At 34.2% G+C, this 21,918-nt stretch overlaps 1 protein-coding gene and 1 long non-coding RNA gene across 11 annotated transcripts in view; both read left to right on the forward strand.

Moving 5' to 3' along the window:
• LOC106672866 (mushroom body large-type Kenyon cell-specific protein 1) overlaps positions 1-21,918 on the forward strand; it is a 78,509-nt gene that overhangs the window by 40,544 nt on the left and 16,047 nt on the right. For 2 of the 10 annotated variants that reach the window (XM_014404626.2, XM_014404625.1), the window contains exon 2: positions 5,008-5,445. The exons of 3 other annotated variants lie outside the window; for them this stretch is intronic. In XM_014404626.2, coding sequence (XP_014260112.1) covers positions 5,364-5,445 — 82 coding nt within the window. In that variant the 5' untranslated portion in view covers positions 5,008-5,363. Of the gene's footprint in view, positions 1-5,007; positions 5,446-7,259; positions 7,345-20,223; positions 20,701-21,918 lie in introns of those variants that run through there. 5 more of the 10 variants (XM_014404631.2, XM_014404630.2, XM_024224576.1 and 2 more) reach the window with 4 other exon arrangements.
• LOC106672868 lies at positions 10,791-12,109 on the forward strand. Its single transcript, XR_001341319.2, has 3 exons — positions 10,791-11,523; positions 11,655-11,752; positions 11,800-12,109. It is a non-coding gene; the product is annotated as an uncharacterized LOC106672868 (long non-coding RNA).

The raw sequence follows: 21,918 nt of genomic DNA on the forward strand, positions 1-21,918 counted from the left end.
CATTTGAATGGTTGATAAGTGACTTCGACTTACGTGATCCGTTTGTATGTTTTAAAAGATGGAACACTAATTTGTTGACATGAAATAGGTTGATAACTAAAAATAATAACAATAATAAAATAAAGGGGGCGTCAGTGTTTGCAACGGTTTAGGCGTTGACAAGGCGCTCATCACTGTAAGGTAAAGGTCCCGGGTTCGAATTAGGGGCCGCTGCATTCTCCCTAATTCGAACCCAACTTACTTACAAGTTGATTTTTTTTTTCAAAAACACTGGCACTCCTGGGTTGATAAATTTGCGTCCTTGAGCGTAAAGGTTGACCCGACATACAAATAGGCATTTTTCAAAAACACTGACACCCCTAGGCTTGATATGACCTCTGGGAAACCTCGTAAAAAGTAAAGAGTAAATTAAACCAAAAAACAGTAGAATCAGCAATAGAATAATGGCTTCAACCACATAATCGATCTGATTAGGCATTGTCAGACGTCATGTTGTATAGTATAATGGTGCAAGCAGTACGTAACACAACATGAAGGGTTCGAATACTGGTACTCAGCAAGAATGAAGCAGAAGGATCTCTTTTTTCAAACCATTTAATTGAATTAAATATAGTGTCAAATTAAAATTAAATGTTAGAAACGAACTTAAGTCCTATAATTCATGTGTAACGTTATTTTAAATAGTACAAGTATGAGGTGTATTTGGTCGTTTCCACGTTTTGGTCTTCCTCGATGGTTTGGTCTGTCAGACGCGTTCCGGCATTTGGCCATATTCCAAGAGACTCAGTGAAGATGGGCCAGTGATAAGAACACTGTCGATGGCAAAATGCCGAAACGCGTCTGACAGAAATAATCAGCGAGGATAGGCAGACCAAAATGGTGTAACGACCAAACTACAGGTTCATCCCCCCGCACGCCAACTGGAGAAAGTAATTACAGTTCAAAGGTGCAGTTAATTTGTTTCTGTTCAGTATACGTGATTGCTGAAATAGCACAGAATGTCTTTATTACATTCAAATGTAGCTAGTTATTACAGTCATCATGATATGAAATCCTGGTTAAATATTTTTTAATTGGTTTTTATTTAACTTAAACAATATACAAGTAGCGTTTATTCTCGTTTATTTTTTTAATTGTTTACGGCAGACAACATCCTTTACAGGCAAGGAGAATTTTATTAAATTCAAACGTAAATGTTGTTACCATGTAATTTTGGAGTTCATAGAACAATAGCACAAACCCTCCAGATTTATGACAGTTGCGTGGCCGGATGTTATCTGTCGATTTCCCTTGACGGTCACGTAGGCTTGCAAACAGATTTCGCCCCCGTTCAGAATAAATGCAAATAAATCTCCCCAGTTTATCCAGAAAAATACAAAATGATTAAGACATGAAACTCATTAAAACTATCGGAGGCACGTATCATACGTGTATATTACTGGCCGTTAATTACTAACTCCCGCTGTTTCAGGTGCTGCACAAGTTTTAACCTTTTTGCCTCTGATAAGATAAAGCCCATAGTGTCGAATGTGTAAAGAAACAAACGAATATATAAATATCAAAACGGGTGTGTGAAGTATCGTTATGCAGTAAAATTTAAAACTTTCGCCGTCAATTTCGCCTATATGTTTTTGTATGTCACCATGCTTGTTTCACCAGTTCGACGATCCATCCCATCATCTTTTAAAGTTCGCCTGTACGTTTTTGTTAATTCTGTCAAATTAGGTTCGCATGGAATTGGTTTTCGTTGAAGATTTCTATATTTCTTGGGTTTAATTGCTGCGTTTTGACATGATGGTTGGTCGGTTTAGTGCTTTCAATTGTCACCTACTTGTGTGAATAGAAATTTAATAATTGTTATGTGTATCTCGGAAGTCTAAACTGGAGAATCTGTTTGTTCTTTACATGTTTGTGGTGATTGTGAGGGACGTCGTGAAGTCCGATAGTCGTAGTTGTCCTGAAATAATTTCATACCGTTCCAAATGAATTTCTTGCCAGTATTTAATATTTACTCCTTCCAGCGCTATTTTTTTCCGATTTCTGTTGAGCGAGTTAGCTCCGTCGGTGTGGTGGATATTGTTGGTGAAGTGCCGAAAGGTGTCCGACGGTCCACAAACTAAGCAGAAGAACGAATTCGACGATCATGTTGGGAAATAAAATTTTTGAAAAATAGCAAAAAAGGTGGGAAAATTCAAAAGGTGGGGTTGAGATGGGAAGTTAGTGTCCGAGTGAATCGAGGTCACAATAGCTCAAGTGGTAGAGTAGCGGCGTATCTAGCCGAAGATAGTGGGTTCGAATCCCGCTCGTGACACTGACTTTTTTATCTCAACTAAAAACCTTAATTAATCGAAAGATATTAATTGGTCAAGCGGACTACGAAAATTAGTGAATCAACAAAATTTTTGTTTTCACGTGCAATTGATATAATTATAAGTAATGTATGATGACTTGCCATTTATTGATGATATATCGAAGAAAGAACCGACCCAACGATCATCTTTCTATAGGTCAGAGAAAGTAAAAACACATCAAATTACGTGTAGAAATGTGTAGAGATTAGTGACCGTTAATCGATAGTTATTCAGATATCGTGAGATGCGGTCGGGTGTGATGTAGGTTTCAGAAAAACATTTTCTTTATCGTGCCAACGTTTGTTCTTTTATTGAGATCATCTTCAGGGCTGAAAGTGTTTGTCTTCTGTGTAATTGTGCCATCCTTGCGCCCCTCAACACGACACGCAAGGATGGCACAATTACACAGAAGACAAACACTTTCAGCCCTGAAGATGATCTCAATAAAAGATCGAAACGTTGGCACGATAAAGAAAATGTTTTTCTGAAACCTACATCACACCCGACCGCATCTCACGATATCTGAATAAACATCAAATTACGTTTTCCCAACTAGTTTTTTGTTCATGACATAAATTTTTTGTAATTAATACAAACTTTAACATTTAATTCCAATTTAACGATTAGTAATACAAAATTGATGAAAAGACAATTATTTTAGAACGCATGTGCAGGGCAAAAATATTTCTGTCTTGTGGCCTCGTCCAACAAAATATTCTGTACTTTCGGCTCATCATTTATCACCAGTAAAATATAAGAAAATACATATCCTCTGGTTTTTACTTAGTTTTTTTAGTTCTCAAGTTAAAAATAAAATGTAAGTACTAAATTAAAACGGATTGTTAATGTAATCTTCTCAATGTAACTGAATAGGTTTTTCATTCTAGCAGTTGCCATATAATCTCGCTGGAGATAAAGTCTTGTACAAGTTGACTGCGGGGCAAAATCGAATTCTTCTATGCAAAATTTTGTCTTATTTGTAAAATGACAGTTTTATTATAGTTCGTAAAGAAAGAAGTGAATTTTTAATAGTGTGCACTGCATAAGTAGTCCAACAGACAAAAACTTCTATTCTGTTGAACCTGCATTGGGTTACTTTCTGGGTTTGATAATACTCGCAGATTTCGGATGTTATTCAAACGCGTTTCTTCTTTGCGTAATCTTCAGTTCCTCACTGAAGATGGCCAGCCATTGACCGATTTAACACGTGTCCACGACCAACACCTACCATCAACTTTAACCGCTATTCCGTTATTGTTTTCTGTCTGTACAGGACGAGAATTAATACATAAGGTAGGGCCGCTGTACATATGGACGGTTTTTTTTTTTTTTTAATTTATTTTATTTCTTACCATGAATAAAGCTAGTCAATATAAATAGCTAGCCCTATCAAATATATTAATACGTTTCTGTAAATTGGCTGTGAAAAAAACAACATTAAAAATGGAGAAATTGATGAAAGAAAATTAAAAACCGTGGTTGAAGGATTGGTAAGGTGGAAAGATTAATAATAATAAAAAATTTAAAAAAGGGAATTTTGAATGACTTTATTAAACGTTTTTTAATTTTGATCCGAAATGCTCTGCACCCTCCGCAATTATTTAGACGCGCTGCCGTTGCACAAAACCCGTAAAACATGTACATAAGATGTATATGAGCGTATTCTTCATTAGAAAAAGTAGCCATAGTGTTAACAAGATATCATATAGATAACTAAAAACGTTTTGAATATTAAAACTCTTTTATTCCGGAGAATAATAATATAATAATTCTTTAATCAAAGTTGCAGGCGTGTTGATAAATAAGTAAATACTTGCTCTATCTCGGTTTCGAACCCAAATTAAAAATAACGTTTAATAAATCCATTCAAAATTTTCTTAAGTTTTTTTTTTTAAATTTTCCACCTTATCAATCCGTTAGCCACTGTTTTTTTCTTTTCCTTGATAACTTTCTTCATCTTTGAAAAATGTATTAAAAAAGCAATTGCACCACTAAAAAGGATATTAAATGGAGTACTTTTTCTGAAATTTGCTGGTCTCTAGCTACTATTTGGGGAAAAAATAGTAGTTTAGAATCACTATAGTATATTTTTCAACTTTGAAAAAAAATTACTAAAACCCTTATTTCACGAATGTTTATAATTTAATACTGATCACATCTTATTGGAAATTTAACGTGCTTTTCAATGGTATGAACGGATTTTTCCAAGACCTTTTAGTTTTGGAGTTACATTGTTTATTTGAAGATAGGCCATGAAATGTTAAAAAATCAGAAAGAGTGAAATAACTGACCATAGTAAATTAGGACGTTTCGGTTCCGTTTTGAATGTAGAATCTGCGGGCAAAGTTTGTAACATGGGTAGCTGAACACCCTGCATATTCGTCATGAACCCAGACAACCACTTTAAAATTATTAAAGTTAGATTGAAACTATAAAACATATAGTTAAATGTTATGTGAACTATAAAACACGCTAAATTATTTTAATTTTTAATGATATTAGGGAATTGTACATCCGGCCAAGTGAAAGTCTGGTATAAACACGGTACCATTGTACAACTGATTTAATAATTGTTTCACTCCGTCCTAATACAATGCCATAAGATTTGAAGGGTGTTGAATGTTGTGTTAACTGTATTCTTTTTGCCGGTTTCAAGGTCACAGTCAGGAGGGTGAGATAGTGGAAGCCGGGGGGCGTCCGTGGCCGGTCCGAGTCGGAACCGCGTCGATGGAAAAGCGTGCTGGAGGCGCGGAAACTGTCCAAAAGTGTGGAAAGTGCAATTTGGACGGAAACAAGAGAGAAAGACGGTGAAAGAGCGAGAGGAGGAGGAAGTAGGGGAGCGGCGACCGCTTGGTGGGGATATCGAAGAGGTTCGGGGAGAGGGGCGCGTTGCAAAGGCTGCAGCCAGTGTGCATTTCCCCGATGCACCGCTTGCGTCAATCGTGACGTCGCAGCGACAATTCCTCGGCATCCCTCCGAACGCCCCCTTTAAAAATCCTGCGACGACCGAGGATGAGCGCCGACGACGAAGCGAAGAAGGCCGCAGCAAGAAGACAGTTGGCCAAGTGGGCAAAGATCATGCTTCAGATCGTCGGTGAGTCAGTTTTTTCCTTCCCCCGGATGGATTTTCATGTGGAATCGGCCCCATCGGTGAACCGTCTCGTTACCTTTCCAACAGTTCTCCTCCCCCCCTCAACATCATCGGCTGTAACACATCCTCCATCCACTATGCTCCCCTCGTTATTTAAACATCACTGACCACCTCAACTGAACATACGGTTCTCTTCCTAATAAAACTTTCAAACTAAACTCCGTTTAATAAATCATGATTTAAATTTTCTTCTGAATCTTTGCCTGAGCTGGGTGTCTCAAATCAAAATAATCAAGTTTATTATTTTTATTTTAAAACAATCGTTCAAAATTGTCCATAACAGTGATTCGAGATGTAGCTGATGGTAGTGAATGTCGGGGATCACTTTTCAATACGGCATGTTTCTCTCCTGTCTGAACGTGACCAAAAATTATCCATCGCTTCATAATCGCATAACACCCAAAAAAATTAAGCCAAGAGAAAATATTAAAAAATCTAGTCGTTTAAATAATGCAAGAAATTTACAAATAGTATTAAAAATATTAATAATAAAAGAGTTGAAAGTAAAATGGAAGAATAAACGAGTCATAACCTGGCCAGAAGAAAACCCAACGATTGTCTATTGCCAGTTTCTTAAGTACGTTTGCTCGAACTTTCGTAATATTAATTAGTTTCCATTCTATCACAACATATATTTGATAGAATATAAAAACACTATTTGATTCCGTCTGAGTTTATGGTAAAAAGAGATACAAAATTGTAACCTACTTCCTGAGTTTCGTCCTTCGGAGCTGTTTGCTCAAAATAATCTTACGTTATGCAACTCATCGTTTCTCGTTTTAACCTCTCTCTCTCTCTTATTTATCAAAGTTTTCTTCGATTATTTTTCCGAAATCGGGCAAAATTCCGATTTGACAGAGTCAGCTACGAATCGGGACGTCGGACACCTGACCTAGAATGAAAGTTTATTAACACTTATGTGTATCGGGGTTGGGAACATTTTGTGCGCTACATCTGACGACTTCGGGCTCAATGATAATAGACCTACTGCCCGGAAATGAATGTATTTTTTCTGAAAATTAAAAAATTCAATGTAGGATATCGTTCACATGTTCTCTGAAAAACAAAACAACTATAAAAACAAAAACTATCACGTGTTTAAAATGATACATGAAGAAATTACATATATAAATAAATATGCTAAAATGTAATCATTCTGGGAACTAATAATAATACGGTTATATTATTTCAGTTAATTGCTGTCCCTTAGGACACTGTAACAGCTTATTTTTTAGGTTGCTTGTCTTTGTGCTTTTGTTATAACTTTCGATTGTTGTAAAATACATTATACATTCATATATATATATATATATATACATATTCTCGCATATTTACAATACCATTAGCAATTTACTCATTCAACCAATATTTTACCAACCAGTAAAAATAATCAATAATTTGCAAGGTCATCTTGCTTCAGACAAGACTGGTGCTACACATCTCGTCCAAAACATGTGCTGCATTTTATTTGAAACTTTTTTTTTTTTTTTTTTTTACTTCATTTATTTATATCTACAACTGTACATGCATGATATACAACCAGCAGATTGGATTTCAGACTGTGTGTTTGGCATTATGGGCGTTATAGAGAAAGCTACCCATTGGCAGCCGCTCTGGATTAATGAAATTATATTAATCATTTAAGAGGTCTCTTATCCATATTCTTTTCAGACGTTTACGTGGTAATTGTGGGGAATGGAGTAATTGTATTTGTGTGTTGGTGTGATTTTGTAATTTACTATGAAAACGTCTGTAATATGTATTTTTTTATCATTGCAAACATCTTTTATGATCTTGGCATATTACCGAAACACAAAGAAACTGGATAGTTCTAAATAGAAGGTACCGAATATGATTTTAACACACTGCACATAACTTCCTATTAGGATAAGATTTGTAGATAAGTCGGGCACATGCAAAACGCTTGCGTCGCTTTCCCAAAAGTCTCAGTTATAAACAATTCCTAGATAAAGCTCAACAGTGAACTATCAAAAGAATGTTGTTGACAAATCGCTTACACCGTTTTAATCGGTTTCACTTGTTCATTTCTATCATCAAAACAAATACAACTTAAATAAATTGATCAAAAAAGCATTTCAGGCTGAAATCTTAATAATCTTCGTTAAACAGAATTACGGCCATAGTAGAAAAATAAACAATAAATAGTAAATACATATACTTTATAATGTAAGAGTTCTTTACAAGACAAATTTCTTGTTATAGACCTGTTGATTTTATTTTGGAAAAATGTTTAACCCTTCTGAAAAATCATTTATTACCGTTATAAATAACAATTATTATTATTATTATTACAGTAGCAATAATACAACTCCGTACACTGATAGTCAATCATTTAAATGATATCTCTGCAAAGGTTGACTTTTTAACTTTTTCTTTACTTTACCCGATTTATCTCGCGCAAATTAAAGCCTAACTAATTACTGAATAATATGCTAATGTCATAATTTAGATAAACGTTTGTTGTAATACCTTACCATAGCAGTTGTTAGCTGTTTAACGCTGTTTGCAACATGCGAGTACAATTGATTCAGGGAAACTAGGAGATAGTTGAAAATTCGGATCATTTACAAAAAAAGTTTATATTCAATAGGAGGAAGAACTCGAACGGTGGTAGAGATACTGAATGGTCGTAAACTGGCTGGTGTGCAGTTCCGAATTTAAATTGGGCAGATCAAAATGAGCTCAATGTTTTGATAGAGGAATTCTTTTATTTTCTATTAAAACCTTTTTATCTAAATTAATGTCGACAATGTCGTCCTACATTGTGATATTAGATATGAATATCTTTATTCTTTCATTGATAGGAGTTACTTAATACAAATGGCAACGGCAAGAAACGACTGGAATTGTTGTGAGGGCAGCGCCGTATTAGGACCACCTATGCAAAACCTTCAAGACCTCCAAAAATTGCTTTATACCTCGCCCTCTTTCGCCGTGCCGATATACTATAAAATAACAATTATTAATTACACCTTGCTCGTCATCGTAAATTTAATTAGACCGTTACATGCCGATTGGGGTAGGTTAGAATCGTGATTATTTTTAAGTCTTTTTTTCTGGATCGAGCATGGTTCAAATGCCCATTTTCATTATTTCAACCCAAGCTGTGTACAAAGATTTCAGATAGCGAGGCACAAGTAAATAATTTTAATGCTTTTCATTGCTGTCTTTAGCCAAATTTTGTTTACTGGTCTTGCACACAACACACCACAATATGTCTACTTGATTGGCCGTAGTTGAATCAACTGGTTCACCGAAAATTATATAAGTAACTCACTCTGGATTTGGTCCGAGGCCTAAAGTCAGTTGTCATTCCGTCGTAAGCGTTCCAATCACTTCTGAATGGGTGTTAGAATTATGTAGTTTATAAATTTAAAAACTATGACCCATTCGATGTCTTAGCATTTATTCAATACATGTAAACATTATAAAAAATGTTAAATTGAAGGCACTTGATAACTCTAATGGTGTGTCTACTCTCTCGCGGTTCATGCAAACGCGTTTAGGTTTAACTCTCCTGTTATATCACACATTATACTTTGAGTTCCTTACTCATACAATCGTCGTATAGCGTAATGTGTATAATGTTACTAAACAAATGGAGTTTTTTTTTATTTAGTCGAACATTGTACATAGTGTGCCTAATGGAGTGAATAAATAGCGTACATGTTCGAGTTAAGCTGATTGTACTTAAAAAGAACTCGTGTTGGGTTAATTTACGGTTTTTAAAGAGGTCGCTGCCTTGAACTCAAGTTGGCCGGAAATGCAGTTAGTTTCAACAATCTTCAGTCTGTTGTTATCCAACAAAATAAAATTAAACTTAAGTTATATCAGAAAACCACATACCTCGCCGTCAATATTACATTCAAAGTAGCCATGAAATAAAAGAAAAGTTAGAAAAATAAAAAAATCTAGAAACAAGCATAATTTAGCTGCTAATTATCACTCAAAGGAATAACATAGGGTAAATTTTTAGTGTGTAATGTAACCTATGAGAAGACTATTTGACTACATATATTTAACGAAGTAATATTACTAATTATGTATCATTCATTTTTCCTGGAATCAACACCCCACCGCAGACTTGACACCTCACGGCGGGACAATGGCTTTTAATTAACTATACATGGTGTGAAACCTTGAGCTAACTCTACAATCGAGTCTACCTATTAATTTTTGACAACGACCAAAGCATGACCTACATAATTTTAAGTAATACATATATCAAACGAAAATGTAACAATTGATGGCAGCAATGTCTAGTATTTTATCATCTACAAAGTATTTGTGCAGAGTATATATATAGGACAAAGCTAGACTATACACTTACTTACTTAATACTGTAAAAAAGAAAGTAAATGGTGATGAATACATGCTATATTTAACAGGAACATTTGTTTCGTTTTCAAACTATTTCATATCTCTGTTTTTCTAAATTTCTTTTTGTATTGGCTCACATAGCGAGTGTAGTAACGCTAGATGCATATATATATACTAAATATTACCGAACATGCATACAACATATGTAAAATTCATAATTTAGCTTAAATCTTCTATTTTCTTTCATTTATTTGATTTTGTCAACCTGGGGATTGTAAAGGAATAACTGGAATATTTGAACCAATTTACGATATTGTTAATAATAATACTTTGCTTTCTTATAAAATGAATAATGTTGGTATTTTAACTTTTATTTTGATTTTTACAATGTACACACAATAAATTTTACAAAGAAGGAGACATATGTATTTTGTAAACTTACAAACGATATGTTTATTTGAACAAACTTGCAAATATTGTTTTTTGTTTATCCCTCTGCGCGCCTCCATTTCCTAACCTGCAGTCTCAAATATCAAGGTTGGCCTATTCATGGTCGCTGGCTTTCCAATTCTGCTGCTATGAGAGGTCATCTATATTTTATTTCTATGAGAGATTGTTTTTCTCTGCAGTCTATTTGGATTGAAATTTAAATCGACCACTTAAGAAAGAAATGTTTAAAACAAAATTGCAATACGACTCTAATGAGTTTTCAACTTGGCTTCTTGTAAATGGGCAAACCCGTATCAAAAAATCAATACTGGGAAAATTAAAACTGTTTAAACTTCATACTCTATTTTTACAGTGCAAATTTATGTGTCACACTAATCGACTTAAAAATTATATTATCTTCTTTAAACAAATAAATTATTAAATAAGTGAATTATTACTTATTATCGATAAATTAAAAATCATTACATGTACAAAAACTATAATATCCTTTTTTTTATATTTGTTTTAAACCGCTGTAATAGAAAACAAACCTTTGAAGATATTGTCTTTCCTTTTCTCACTCATAATAAATTCTTCCGATTGATCTTCGTTAATTTTTATATTATCTTGGATCTAAAGGTTGGATTGAATTTCAAAAGAAGTAACATTTCTCATGAAATAAATTAGTAAGACGTCGTTAACTAATTTAACTCAACGACGTTTTCTAATGAGGGATCATATCGTATTTAAAATACTTTAGGTTTTGGAACATAATTTTTCAAGAAATTTATTAATTCAATTCCAATTTATATGTACTTTATACGTATCGAAAAAATAATTAATTTTAAAAAAGTCGACTAAAACAGCGCCATGACACAATAAAACGCCCGCAGTGCAAGTTTATTACAAACGTAAAAAAATTTTCTATGTCAATCTTTAATAAGTACAAAAATGATAATCTTTTTATTAATACATTCTTATTATTAAACAGTGCTCATTTAAGCTTACGTTTGAAGAGCTTTTGATTTTGGGCAAAAGTAAATAGAATTGATTGTAATATCTGATATAAATCTCTTGTATATAAAATGGAATAAAAACTGCTTTTATTTAGACGAAAATGAATCCTTTTGTGATGGCAAAAGCATAAAAACGACATGTATATTCAATCCATCTGTTGTAAACTCTTATTATTACTATACTAAAATTACACTACATAGATATACTAAGACTAGACCGACTGGACTAGAAACTGTAAGTACGTGTTTTCTCATTTAAGATTTGCTGTTTACTGCGATAATTCAATGTTTTGTAATTGTGCAAATGACATTTTAAGCGAGAAACAGATTACTTTTTATATTATATTAGATTTTACTTTTGTTTAGAAAACCAGTGGTGAAACGGTAAAATCACATGAAATGTCAAAATTGTAATGACATTTTAACAAGCAGAGAGAAATTTGAACAATTCTCTATCCAAATCGGTAAAGGAACTAGGAAAAATTAAAATTACTACTAAAAAAGCTTCCAGTTCTTGCAGGAACGGATCTGAAATAATTTCTGCTTTTCACCTCTCCTAAAAGCCTCGTGGCCCCTCTAAAGCTGTCCTAGGGCTAGATGAAACGTCCTTGGCAGGCCAATAGAAAATGACGTCAACCTTGAGAAAAATCATCTATTCAAGCCTTCTAGACACGAGAATCGCCAATCCCAAACTGCAGATGAAAAATTATATAACACGGTGACGTGCCTCTACCCATTACACATAATAGTTTTATATGTAATAATGCATTAAGATGTAATAAATTGTTAGTTAAATTTTAATCTATAACTAAATGAAAACCATCAGAATTAAATTATTCTGATTAAAACTCATGAAATTTTAATTTGGTTTACATTAAAATAAGTATAATGTAATTAATACAACAATAAAAATACATATGTAAGATCAAGACAAAATACGAGTATCAAGTTTTTGTCTTTAGGTGTGTGAACCTATAAGGAAGGAAAATAAGAAGGAATGGCATAAGAAGGAACATTTAATTTTCTTATTTTTACTTAAATTTACCTTATGTTTTCGTCCATTTCTTGTAAATGCTCTTTTCTGTACTTATAAAAAAATTTCCTTATTTTTCCTTCTCTTTTAAAACACAGCTGCCTTTTATATCATTATATAAATTTATATACTTATAATTGTATAAATTATAATAATAAATTAATAATAAAATCTATATATTCATTAGACTTTTTAAATTAGTGAGTCTCACACTGCTTTCTCATATCTAATTATTTTGAAACATTTGATAAATTCAGATAGAAAATAAAACTCTGCAACATCAGTTATTTATTTGAATGTTGTTGTCTTGCCTTGAATGTCTTCTTGTCAGTAGGTCGCTTGTCACTGGCAGAGTAAATACACTTTTATATTGTGTAATGATATATAGAGCTTTGTATATTTAATGTTACTCTTTATTATATTATTGATAATGTAAATTAAATCAATTTAATTTTAAAAAAAGAATAAGTTATTTCAGCTTTATTTGAATAGTGCGCAGCTTAACAAACAAATAACATAAGCAAACATAATAACTTAAAAAGTTGAATTGATTTTGTAGAGTAACTAATTGTATAAGAAGCTTCGCTAGGACATGCCCAAGTCCCATGCCCTTTCCTCCATTGAATCCTATTTCAGATGGTTGAAATGGCTCGCGTTAGATTCGATGATTCCTTGATTGCTTTAAGACTGTCGTGTTTTTTTATCAGCTGGTCGCCAAAGCCACTTGCAACATCATATATTAATGTAAAATGTGTTCAAACTAATAAATAAAAAACAACAATAACAAATAAATTAATTAATTAATACAATAATTACAACTATTATTAACCTCCTATTATTACAACCCTTATTTTAATATAATTATACTATTTTGTTTATATTATTCAAGAAGTCCTCTATTCCAGACTCGCTAGAACAGGACTTATATTTGAATATCCTACCATATTTCCCATTAAGTTTTTAATATAACTCAGCATCTTCTTACGTTTTTCTTTGCAGGGTGGACACATTATGATTATGTTTTCAATGTTTCTATGCTACTATATGTGTACTTTTCGTCTTGTACTTGATTTATCTTTTTTAAAGTAATATTTGCACACACCGCAGTTGGATCTAAACCTCACCATTATCCTGCATGATGCTTTTTTAAGAGCGATCGTTGAAAACTAGGGTGTTGTCGAAATGGCAGGAAACTTAGTTTATATAGCAACCCCTTACTACACTCACCGTATTGAGTCTGCCAACTATGCATGCCTTTCACCTTGGACATTGGACTGTCGATTAAACTTGTTTCACTATCCAGAAAGTGTTTAAATAATCCCAAATATTTGAGTTTTACTGCATTTTCGTAAAATAACAGATTATAAATAACAAAGGTTTTTCATAAAGGAGAATAGTTGATTGAGGAGACGTTCCTATATCCGCTCAGCACGTTTTATTTTCCACTTATTACCTATTTGAGATGTTCTTATTTATGGCGTGACCGCAACGCTTGTGATGAAATATAGAATTTTTAGGTGGTAATTACAAAATTAAGCTTATAATTTGGCCGCTTATTTTCGGCATTTCACCACCTTCCAGGAGACCTATTGGTGAATCAATGATGAAAAGTGAAGTTGGCGAAATGCCGGAACACATGTCTTACAGACCAAAGCGGCGAATGTAGGGAAACGGAAATACACCATCGTCAACAACCAACGTACAGGTTCGTCACCACGACGACCATATGAAGAAATTTTTACAAATAAGTTTGTTGGAAATCTAGCAAGTGCAGATTGGTAATTCCAGGACTCTATCCGTCTACATTCGTCAAAATTATACCAATGCACGATAACGCGAAGCGAAACTGGCGATAACAAACTAGAGAGATAAAATGTTGGAACATTGATAATGTGCGTTATCAATTCGACGAGGGAAGATTTATAACAAGTTGACATAAATAGACAATGGAGAATGTAACAACTTTTTTTAGAAGGAATTTTTTATAAGCATCCTTGTAGTGGTATATAATACGCCTAACTGCTAACCTAACTTGGCAGTACTAAATCTTAGATAAACAATCATTTAATATCTGAAAAGATAAATGCGTTTGTGAAAAGTGGCGAAACGAAGACGGTGTTTTTAAAGATGGAAAAGTCATTAGGATTCGCTACATTAACCCAATCCAAGTAAATTTACAAAACAAAACAGTTGAACAGCATTGAAGAAGATCAGCCCATTTTATACTTTAATATAATAGGGAAATTCTTCAAAGACTCACCCATAGGAAAAATGTCAAAAGTCAGTTTCTTCTTTCAAATTTATTGCTATAGATAAACCGGGAAAGTTAGTGGTTTCCCTGTCGGTGATTCATTTTCCTCAGGCGTCGTGCTTGTTTGTCAACAAAGAGCCCACAAGTCGGTGAACCGTTTTAAAAATGGCCGAGCCAGATAGAAACCGTATTGGATGAAAATAGAACCACCGCTGTTTGAAAAGTAAAGTAATCTAAATGCGAGCCATTGCTCTATTAATAAGAAGTAGCAACATTTCGGTATGCCCCCTAGTAATGCACATGAAAAGTTAATTTGTATTTATAATCATTTCACTAAATAAAAATGATTCATTCATATCATTCATAATTACATATGTGCAGTATAATAGCTTAACTCTAGTAAGATTCCTGTCCAACAGAAGATGTCCAGTCAGGCAATGGCATTTGATATTTTGTTTCCCTCCTGCACGTCCGGTGGCTTAATAGAGAGTGACTGTTTTTCATGCCCGACTTATGTAATTTGTTCTTGCAATTCAGGACCATCTGCAAACAGCTGCTCGCTATCTGACATGATAGATGTTTTTCTTTTCGTTTCTCTGTGAAGACTGAGTAGAGTACTTCAACCATATATAGTCTATATTGAATCATTTGAACAATTCCTCTTTACCTTCACAGTTCCTAGACGCCCTTTCATCATATTTTAAGTTGTTCTTCTACAGTCAGTGGGCTGGAACGTGGTGGTTAGGTGGTTTGAACGGGTCGGCTTTCGCTGTCCCCGTTCCTTTTCGTTCCTCATCAGACCAATTCGTCCGGTAACGCAGACAACTTCTGACATTTTGCTGAGACGCCCCAAATCGTCAAGAGAGTACATCAAAAACCTTGTACAGCTGAGAACGCTCTCAGGTGCAGACGAGGTAGAAGATCCGGCTCGAGAAAACTTAGCACGTACTAAATCGCATATTTCTGCGAAGAACACACCACATGTTATTAGGAGGTACACAGTTTCGGTAATGGCCAACGTTTAACTGTCTTAGACTAAGACGAAAACCTAGTGCCTCGATCAATGCTTTTAAGTACGTCAGAAAAGATAGGCCGGAAGTCGGCGAGCCCTTCAAAATCCGGTTGTTCAGTGCTCGAGTCCGGCTTTTTATCAAGTTTCGCCCAATCCCTGGCAGTCGTAAAATTTGAGAAAAGGCAGAACACAAAAATATTTTTGTCGTGGAAAAGGTGAATACAGTTTCCTCGGTAATTTAATCCACTCCGCACCCAACTTTCGCGAATGAAAAAGCCGAGATCATTACATACCATGACGATTTAAAGAATTTGTCGTCAATAACCATTTAACCCACAAGAAATATTAACGTTATTGTCATGATTTTCGAATGTTGTAACTTAAATCCATGGAACATTTAATTTGCAGTAAATTTGTTTTGTAAAATTGTTTTCATTTTGACTGATTTATAAATAACAGTGAAAAGTCTTACAACGATACCTATTTCCAACAGCGTAATCAATGTCGCATTATAAAAATGATTAATTCATATTTTGGCTGAACCAATTAGAAATCTAGTATTTAGATTGAGGAAGAATTAAATCGTATAACTAAAGAAATAACACTATTTTATCGATGGGTTAATTATTTAACGTAGTTTAATCACTGTTTTATCTGCAAATATAACATACCATTTCTATTTTCTTATTGATTTCCCATTAGGACTATTCCAAAGATATATATAAAAATCCAACATTTAAAACAATAAAATTAAAATTGTAAATTGAAAAATGTAATAATATGCTTTTATCAACAAATGTTTCAGAGAGTTTCTTAAAACTCATCGGTTTATACTTAAAAGTGCAAACTGTCTAGAACGTCTATTCTCGACGGTACAGAAGAACAATAATAAATGTACACTGCTTCTTTTGAATATTATTTTGTATTGCATAAACAAAATTAGTTATTGCATGTATGTATATTATTATCATTACATTTTTTCGTTATTAACATACGGAGAAGAAACACTACAAAACACTACACTATTCACATTTTTTTAATCAATGCATAAAATCTACATATCGGATCAGATAGATTTTTATTTCTTTTTACTTTTTCTCTCTTTTTAATTTTATATCTGCAACTGTACACAAAATAGACTGATATACAAAATAAACGCACCACCCCTAAATTTTAATGTATTTAGGTTTATTTTGTAAAATTACGGCATTCAAAAAGAAAATGGTTTTACCTAATTCTTTTAAAAAAATTATTGAATAAAAAACAAAAATTCAAAACAAAATTATAAAAAAAATTTCCCCTTTAATACAGAGTATTTCCACCACTGGTACGTCCGTTAAACGTCTTTGCATTCCTTGGAAAAGATTTCTGATAAAAATCTTGAGGAATTCTTTCCTATTCAACAAGAACAGCTGTTTTCAACTTTTCTTGGGTGTTAGGACCTGGATTTCGCAATAGTATTCCTCGCTTATGTTGTTATTAGGTTCAAATCTGGACGAAATGGCCACACCTACTCACCTACATACCACGACGTACATCTGTAAAGTAAGAGATCATCGTCGCACATTTTTGGTGTGAGCGATCAAGGAAATGCCACCCTAGAACATCAGTTACCCACCGTGGAATGCCACCTGAGGAACCATACAGCATGGGGGCGTACCTTTCTCCTGAGCGTCTTCATATGAAATTATGCCGATCTATAAATTTGAGGCCAACTCTCACCTAATCTGTAAAGTGAACTCGTCCCCAATCTTCCAAATGTCCAATTCACATGTTCCCGTGCGAATTGAAGCCTGGCCATTTTCTAAGCTGTGGTAAGAAGAGGTCCACGAGACGGGTGTCGGGCTCTGAGATTATTTTCATTGAGCCTACTTCTTAGGAGGAAATCAAAATATTTCGGACTTGTCTTATCAGATTTCTTATCTCAATTCCCGTAATGCTATGGTTTCAAAGAGCCTGATTAATGAACTGATGAATCTATCGCCTCTTTCGTCGTAGACCTAGATCGACCCCATCCTTGCCTTTTAGTGTGAAGCCCTGGTTATCAAAAGTGCTGAAGAACCCTTCCTATTGGAAAGTGATTTACACTCAGTCTCCTGACGTATTCACGTTGGCTGTATCGTTCCGCTAATAATGTTATGACTCTGACACTGTCATACTCACTCATATGCCTGTCTGGAGCCATTGAAAAAGGTTTAAGAATAGGAATAATATCAAATGAAATAAATGACCGAAGGAAAAAGATTAAATGAAAGAGGTCTTTAGGCGTAGCAGAATTGAATACTTTTTATGAAAATTGGGTTGATCAGTACAAAAGTAAACAAAGCATTATTTACTGTTTATTTTGACTATGATAGTTCCTAATTACCTATAACTAATGTAGAAAGATAATGGATTTAATTTTATATGTTTCAGTGTAAATAGTAAGGAAATGTTGGCAGGAGTGCTAAGAAGTTTAAGATGAGATAAGTTATGTATTATCGGATAAGTTAGAAGATAATTTTGAATGGAATTTGAAGTATCGGGATTTGACAATGTTCAAGTACATATGAGATGTTTAGGTCGGTGTAAATTTTTGAATGCTATCCCGTATAGTTCTAGCGCATAAGTCGTTAACATTGATATATGTTAATGTTAGCATGTCGTAGCGCAAATCATTAACCGAGGATGGTTAATTTTCTGTTAATTTTTCCCTTCTTATTTAATTTAGTCGGCACGTTTCATTTACCTTTATGTTATTACTTTTAAATCATTATTTATATATTCATTTTGTTATTCAAGGGGGCCGAAAGCCCCAAAATAAAATTTATTTTCGTTTTTGTTCTTAAGTCCATAGTGCAAATATTGTTGTATAAAGTTTTTTTTTCTGTAACGTTGCTTTAGAACGACTGTATAGTTGATGAACCGTTTGATCATTTTATAGATCACTCTTGAGTGAGTAGGTACAAGTTTTAAACGCAGATGGTTTGGCGGGGGGAATAGATATATTGTTGAGGGAAATTGGTGGAAGGTTTTTTTTTTAATCCTTAGCATTTCACTTTTTTTTAATTTACTAGGATTTGATAAACATGAACTTTTGTTGCTCCTAACATAACCCATTAAGTTGAATAAAATCGCATTGAAGAGAAAATCTTTTTCTTGACTTTTTTAATTTGGATAATTAAAAACACCATATAACAAGATTTACAATGCATATGTAATTTAATAGATTTCAAAGGATCATTGAGATTTCAATATTAAGAAATTACAACGTGTCAATAATTGTCGAAGCCAATAATTCGTGTTGTATAATCCAGATATCAAATTACCGTCGGTTGTTAAAAAACAAAACCCACGAACCTTCTTCGCGAGAGGAAGAGGTCGTTTAAGAAAATAACATTTTACCTAATCGTTTTCAACATTGTCTTCGTAATAGGACACTTGTTGCCGGAATCACCCGAAATGTTTGGATTACGTGACACCTTCATTTCTTTTGGTCGGTTTCCGTTAAAAACATCAATCGCGTGGATTTATAGTTTTACTCAACGATACCAATAGTCAACCGAAACGTGGCGGTCGAGAAAAAAAGATTGCAGGGGTCTCCCTCGAGCATGGACATCTTCTTTCACGTTTACTTCATCCTGTCCGCGAATGCCAAGGAAACGTATGAATTCTATGCCAATGGCTTAATCGAATGTTTTCGTGACCACAATGAAAATTCTAAGAAGAGCAAGCAATGAAATTTCTCAGTTAAATGTTTAGATTTTTCGCAGTTAAGATATCCGTGCTTGTACAAACGTATTTATTTATTTTGCAATTCACCTAGTTTGTCTCTCTATAGATAGATAGATCGAAATACTTTATTTTACTATTTTGTGCAAGTCATGAAATACATAAATATACATGAAACATATAATATAAAATAGATATAACATGGAATTAAATCCGCTGTCGTCAGAGATAGTTGCAAATTGTCAAACACAATTAGAAATTGAAAATTAAAATAAAACTCTAGATATACATGCATCGATTGTAGGACATGTAAAGAATAGAAATAAATACATAGAAAAATATGAGTTTTCCGTCCAGATCATTAACTTTTTATGGTTATGGTATTTGATGAAGGAAAGGTGTGAAATTAAAAATTAAATTCCTGGGCTAAATGGAATCTATACTTCCAGGCGTGGCGAGCATACCGTATGAGAGCCCGGGGATCCGAACCAGTCGACAACTCAATGATTTGGGCTCTTGAGAGAGTGAATGACCCGAGGTGTAATAGACGAAGTTTGTCTCTCTATAGGATATTCCTATAATTGGAATGAAAATAATAGTTTCTATTTACCTTGAGCACTTTTGTGCACTTGACCTCGACCTCAAATCGAGTTCTTCTTCGAGAAAGGTGTCAGTATTTTTCAGTAAGGTTCAATAGGTCGTAATTCGGCCCGTGTCAAAAAAGGGGATGGCCGAAAGGGCGAAAAAGCCGATTTTTCCCCCATTCGATAGGGGGGAGATTGGAAAACCCGGTCGGCCACAGTTAATGCATGCCAAGGGCAGGAAGAACGGGGAGGATCGCTCCTAGAAGAAAGAGAGGGGGTGACCCAGTTGCAGCTGGGAAAAGTGCATTATCCCGTGCATAGATGTGCCCGGCAATGACCCGGATGGGTTTTTCGGCAGTGGCCAAGAAGCAGCGCTGCTGTGGCGAGGGGTAGCCTCGGATGAAGGGGGGGAGCAGATTTTCCCTGCAAGGAGGGGACGCACAAGCACAATGCACTTCCAGTGCATTCCCAGGTGGGGGATGCAGTTCCAATCGGGTGGGGGACGAGTGAGAGGGGTCCACTCCTCGGAAACTACCGATCCAGTTCGTATCTTTTCGCGTCTCCGGCACCCCACCGCCCCCTCTCTCGCTCCTTCAACTCCAATGCAGTGTGATGCACATTTGCAAGCAGTGCGTCGGCTAAACCGGGTTACTCCTGTGTAACAATAAGTGACTTTTTCATCTTTTTTTTCAAATTCAGCTATTTTCCAAGCTGCCATTCATGATCTGACTGCCAACTCCTTGGACACTAGTTCGCTTTTTGAAGTGAGTGCACCACACATGATAAAAGTCATTTCGGATTTTAACACCTACAATATTTCGGTAAATATAATTATAATTATCATAGGCCTGTATTTGTATGTTTGTATATTTATACATATGTATGAATATATCTACTTATGTAAGAATTACTTATTTTATTTATATATATATATATATATATATATATATAAAATGTGTATGTTCAGTACATGTGCACTGCTAAAAAATAAAACTTTTGAAATGTAATTTTTACACGGTTTTTTAAAATAAACAACTAATTTACTCACCGATCATTGAATTATTAATCAACTTTTTTTATTTTACATTGTTAATCTAATGTTAATTCTCCGTGTGCGAATATGTCTTATGTAGGTGGGAATTCGGTAAAATTATTAAAGGCTCTCCAGACTTTTCATAGAAGACGAAGGGACCCACTTTTCATCAATTCAATTATGCTCCGTTTCAGGAAGTGTTGTTCTGAACGCCGTGGCCATGTGGCATCTACTCGTTTATGCCTTGTGCCACACGATTTGAAGGGAAAATCGATTTAGAGAAGTTTTCCTCCCTGTAATCGGCCTCAAGAAAAATTCCGTTTCCGGGTGCAATCTTGCGCCTAAGGGCGCATTCTTGGATCAATAACTGCAATTCGGTGATTTCCGACTTGGCCTACTAGGCCGGAAAAATCTTAACACTCGAGCATCGGTGGGATCCGAGGACGTACGTGCATTTATATCGCGTTCTCTCCACAATGTCCATTTCCCTAATATTTAATATGTTCAAATGTCAAAAGTAATGAATCATTTCAACGTGAAACTAAAACAAAAGTCTGGTGACTGCATATGTATGTAACATTTTGATCGTAACTTGGTCTACTTTGTTTTCTTTCCTGCTTCTTTTGTAAACTGTTGTTTTGATAGATAAAAACAAATAATTGTACAAACACTATTAATTAGAAAATACACACTTATTTTCTCATCATGTCTGTATTAAATTAAATTTGAAATTAGTCAAGCCTTATCAATCTAAAATATTACATAAAAACTATTTATAGTATATTTTTTCGATTAATATGATATATGATTAATATGATTTATCTATGATTAATATGATTTATTTGTAATTCGAACTCTCACTTCTTTCGAAAGCCGTTGAAAATTGTCCCGTTTTTCATGGCGTGCTAAAAAAACGATCTTTTAAATTTACATAAGCGTTGACCATAATATTAATTAATTTTGGACAAATATTTTAAAATGTGCGCTTAATGCCACTCTTTTGAAC

The sequence above is a fragment of the Cimex lectularius genome, unplaced genomic scaffold, assembly GCF_000648675.2.
Source record: "Cimex lectularius strain Harlan isolate CLEC.00 unplaced genomic scaffold, Clec_2.1 scaffold46, whole genome shotgun sequence".
Lineage (NCBI taxonomy): Eukaryota > Metazoa > Arthropoda > Insecta > Hemiptera > Cimicidae > Cimex > Cimex lectularius.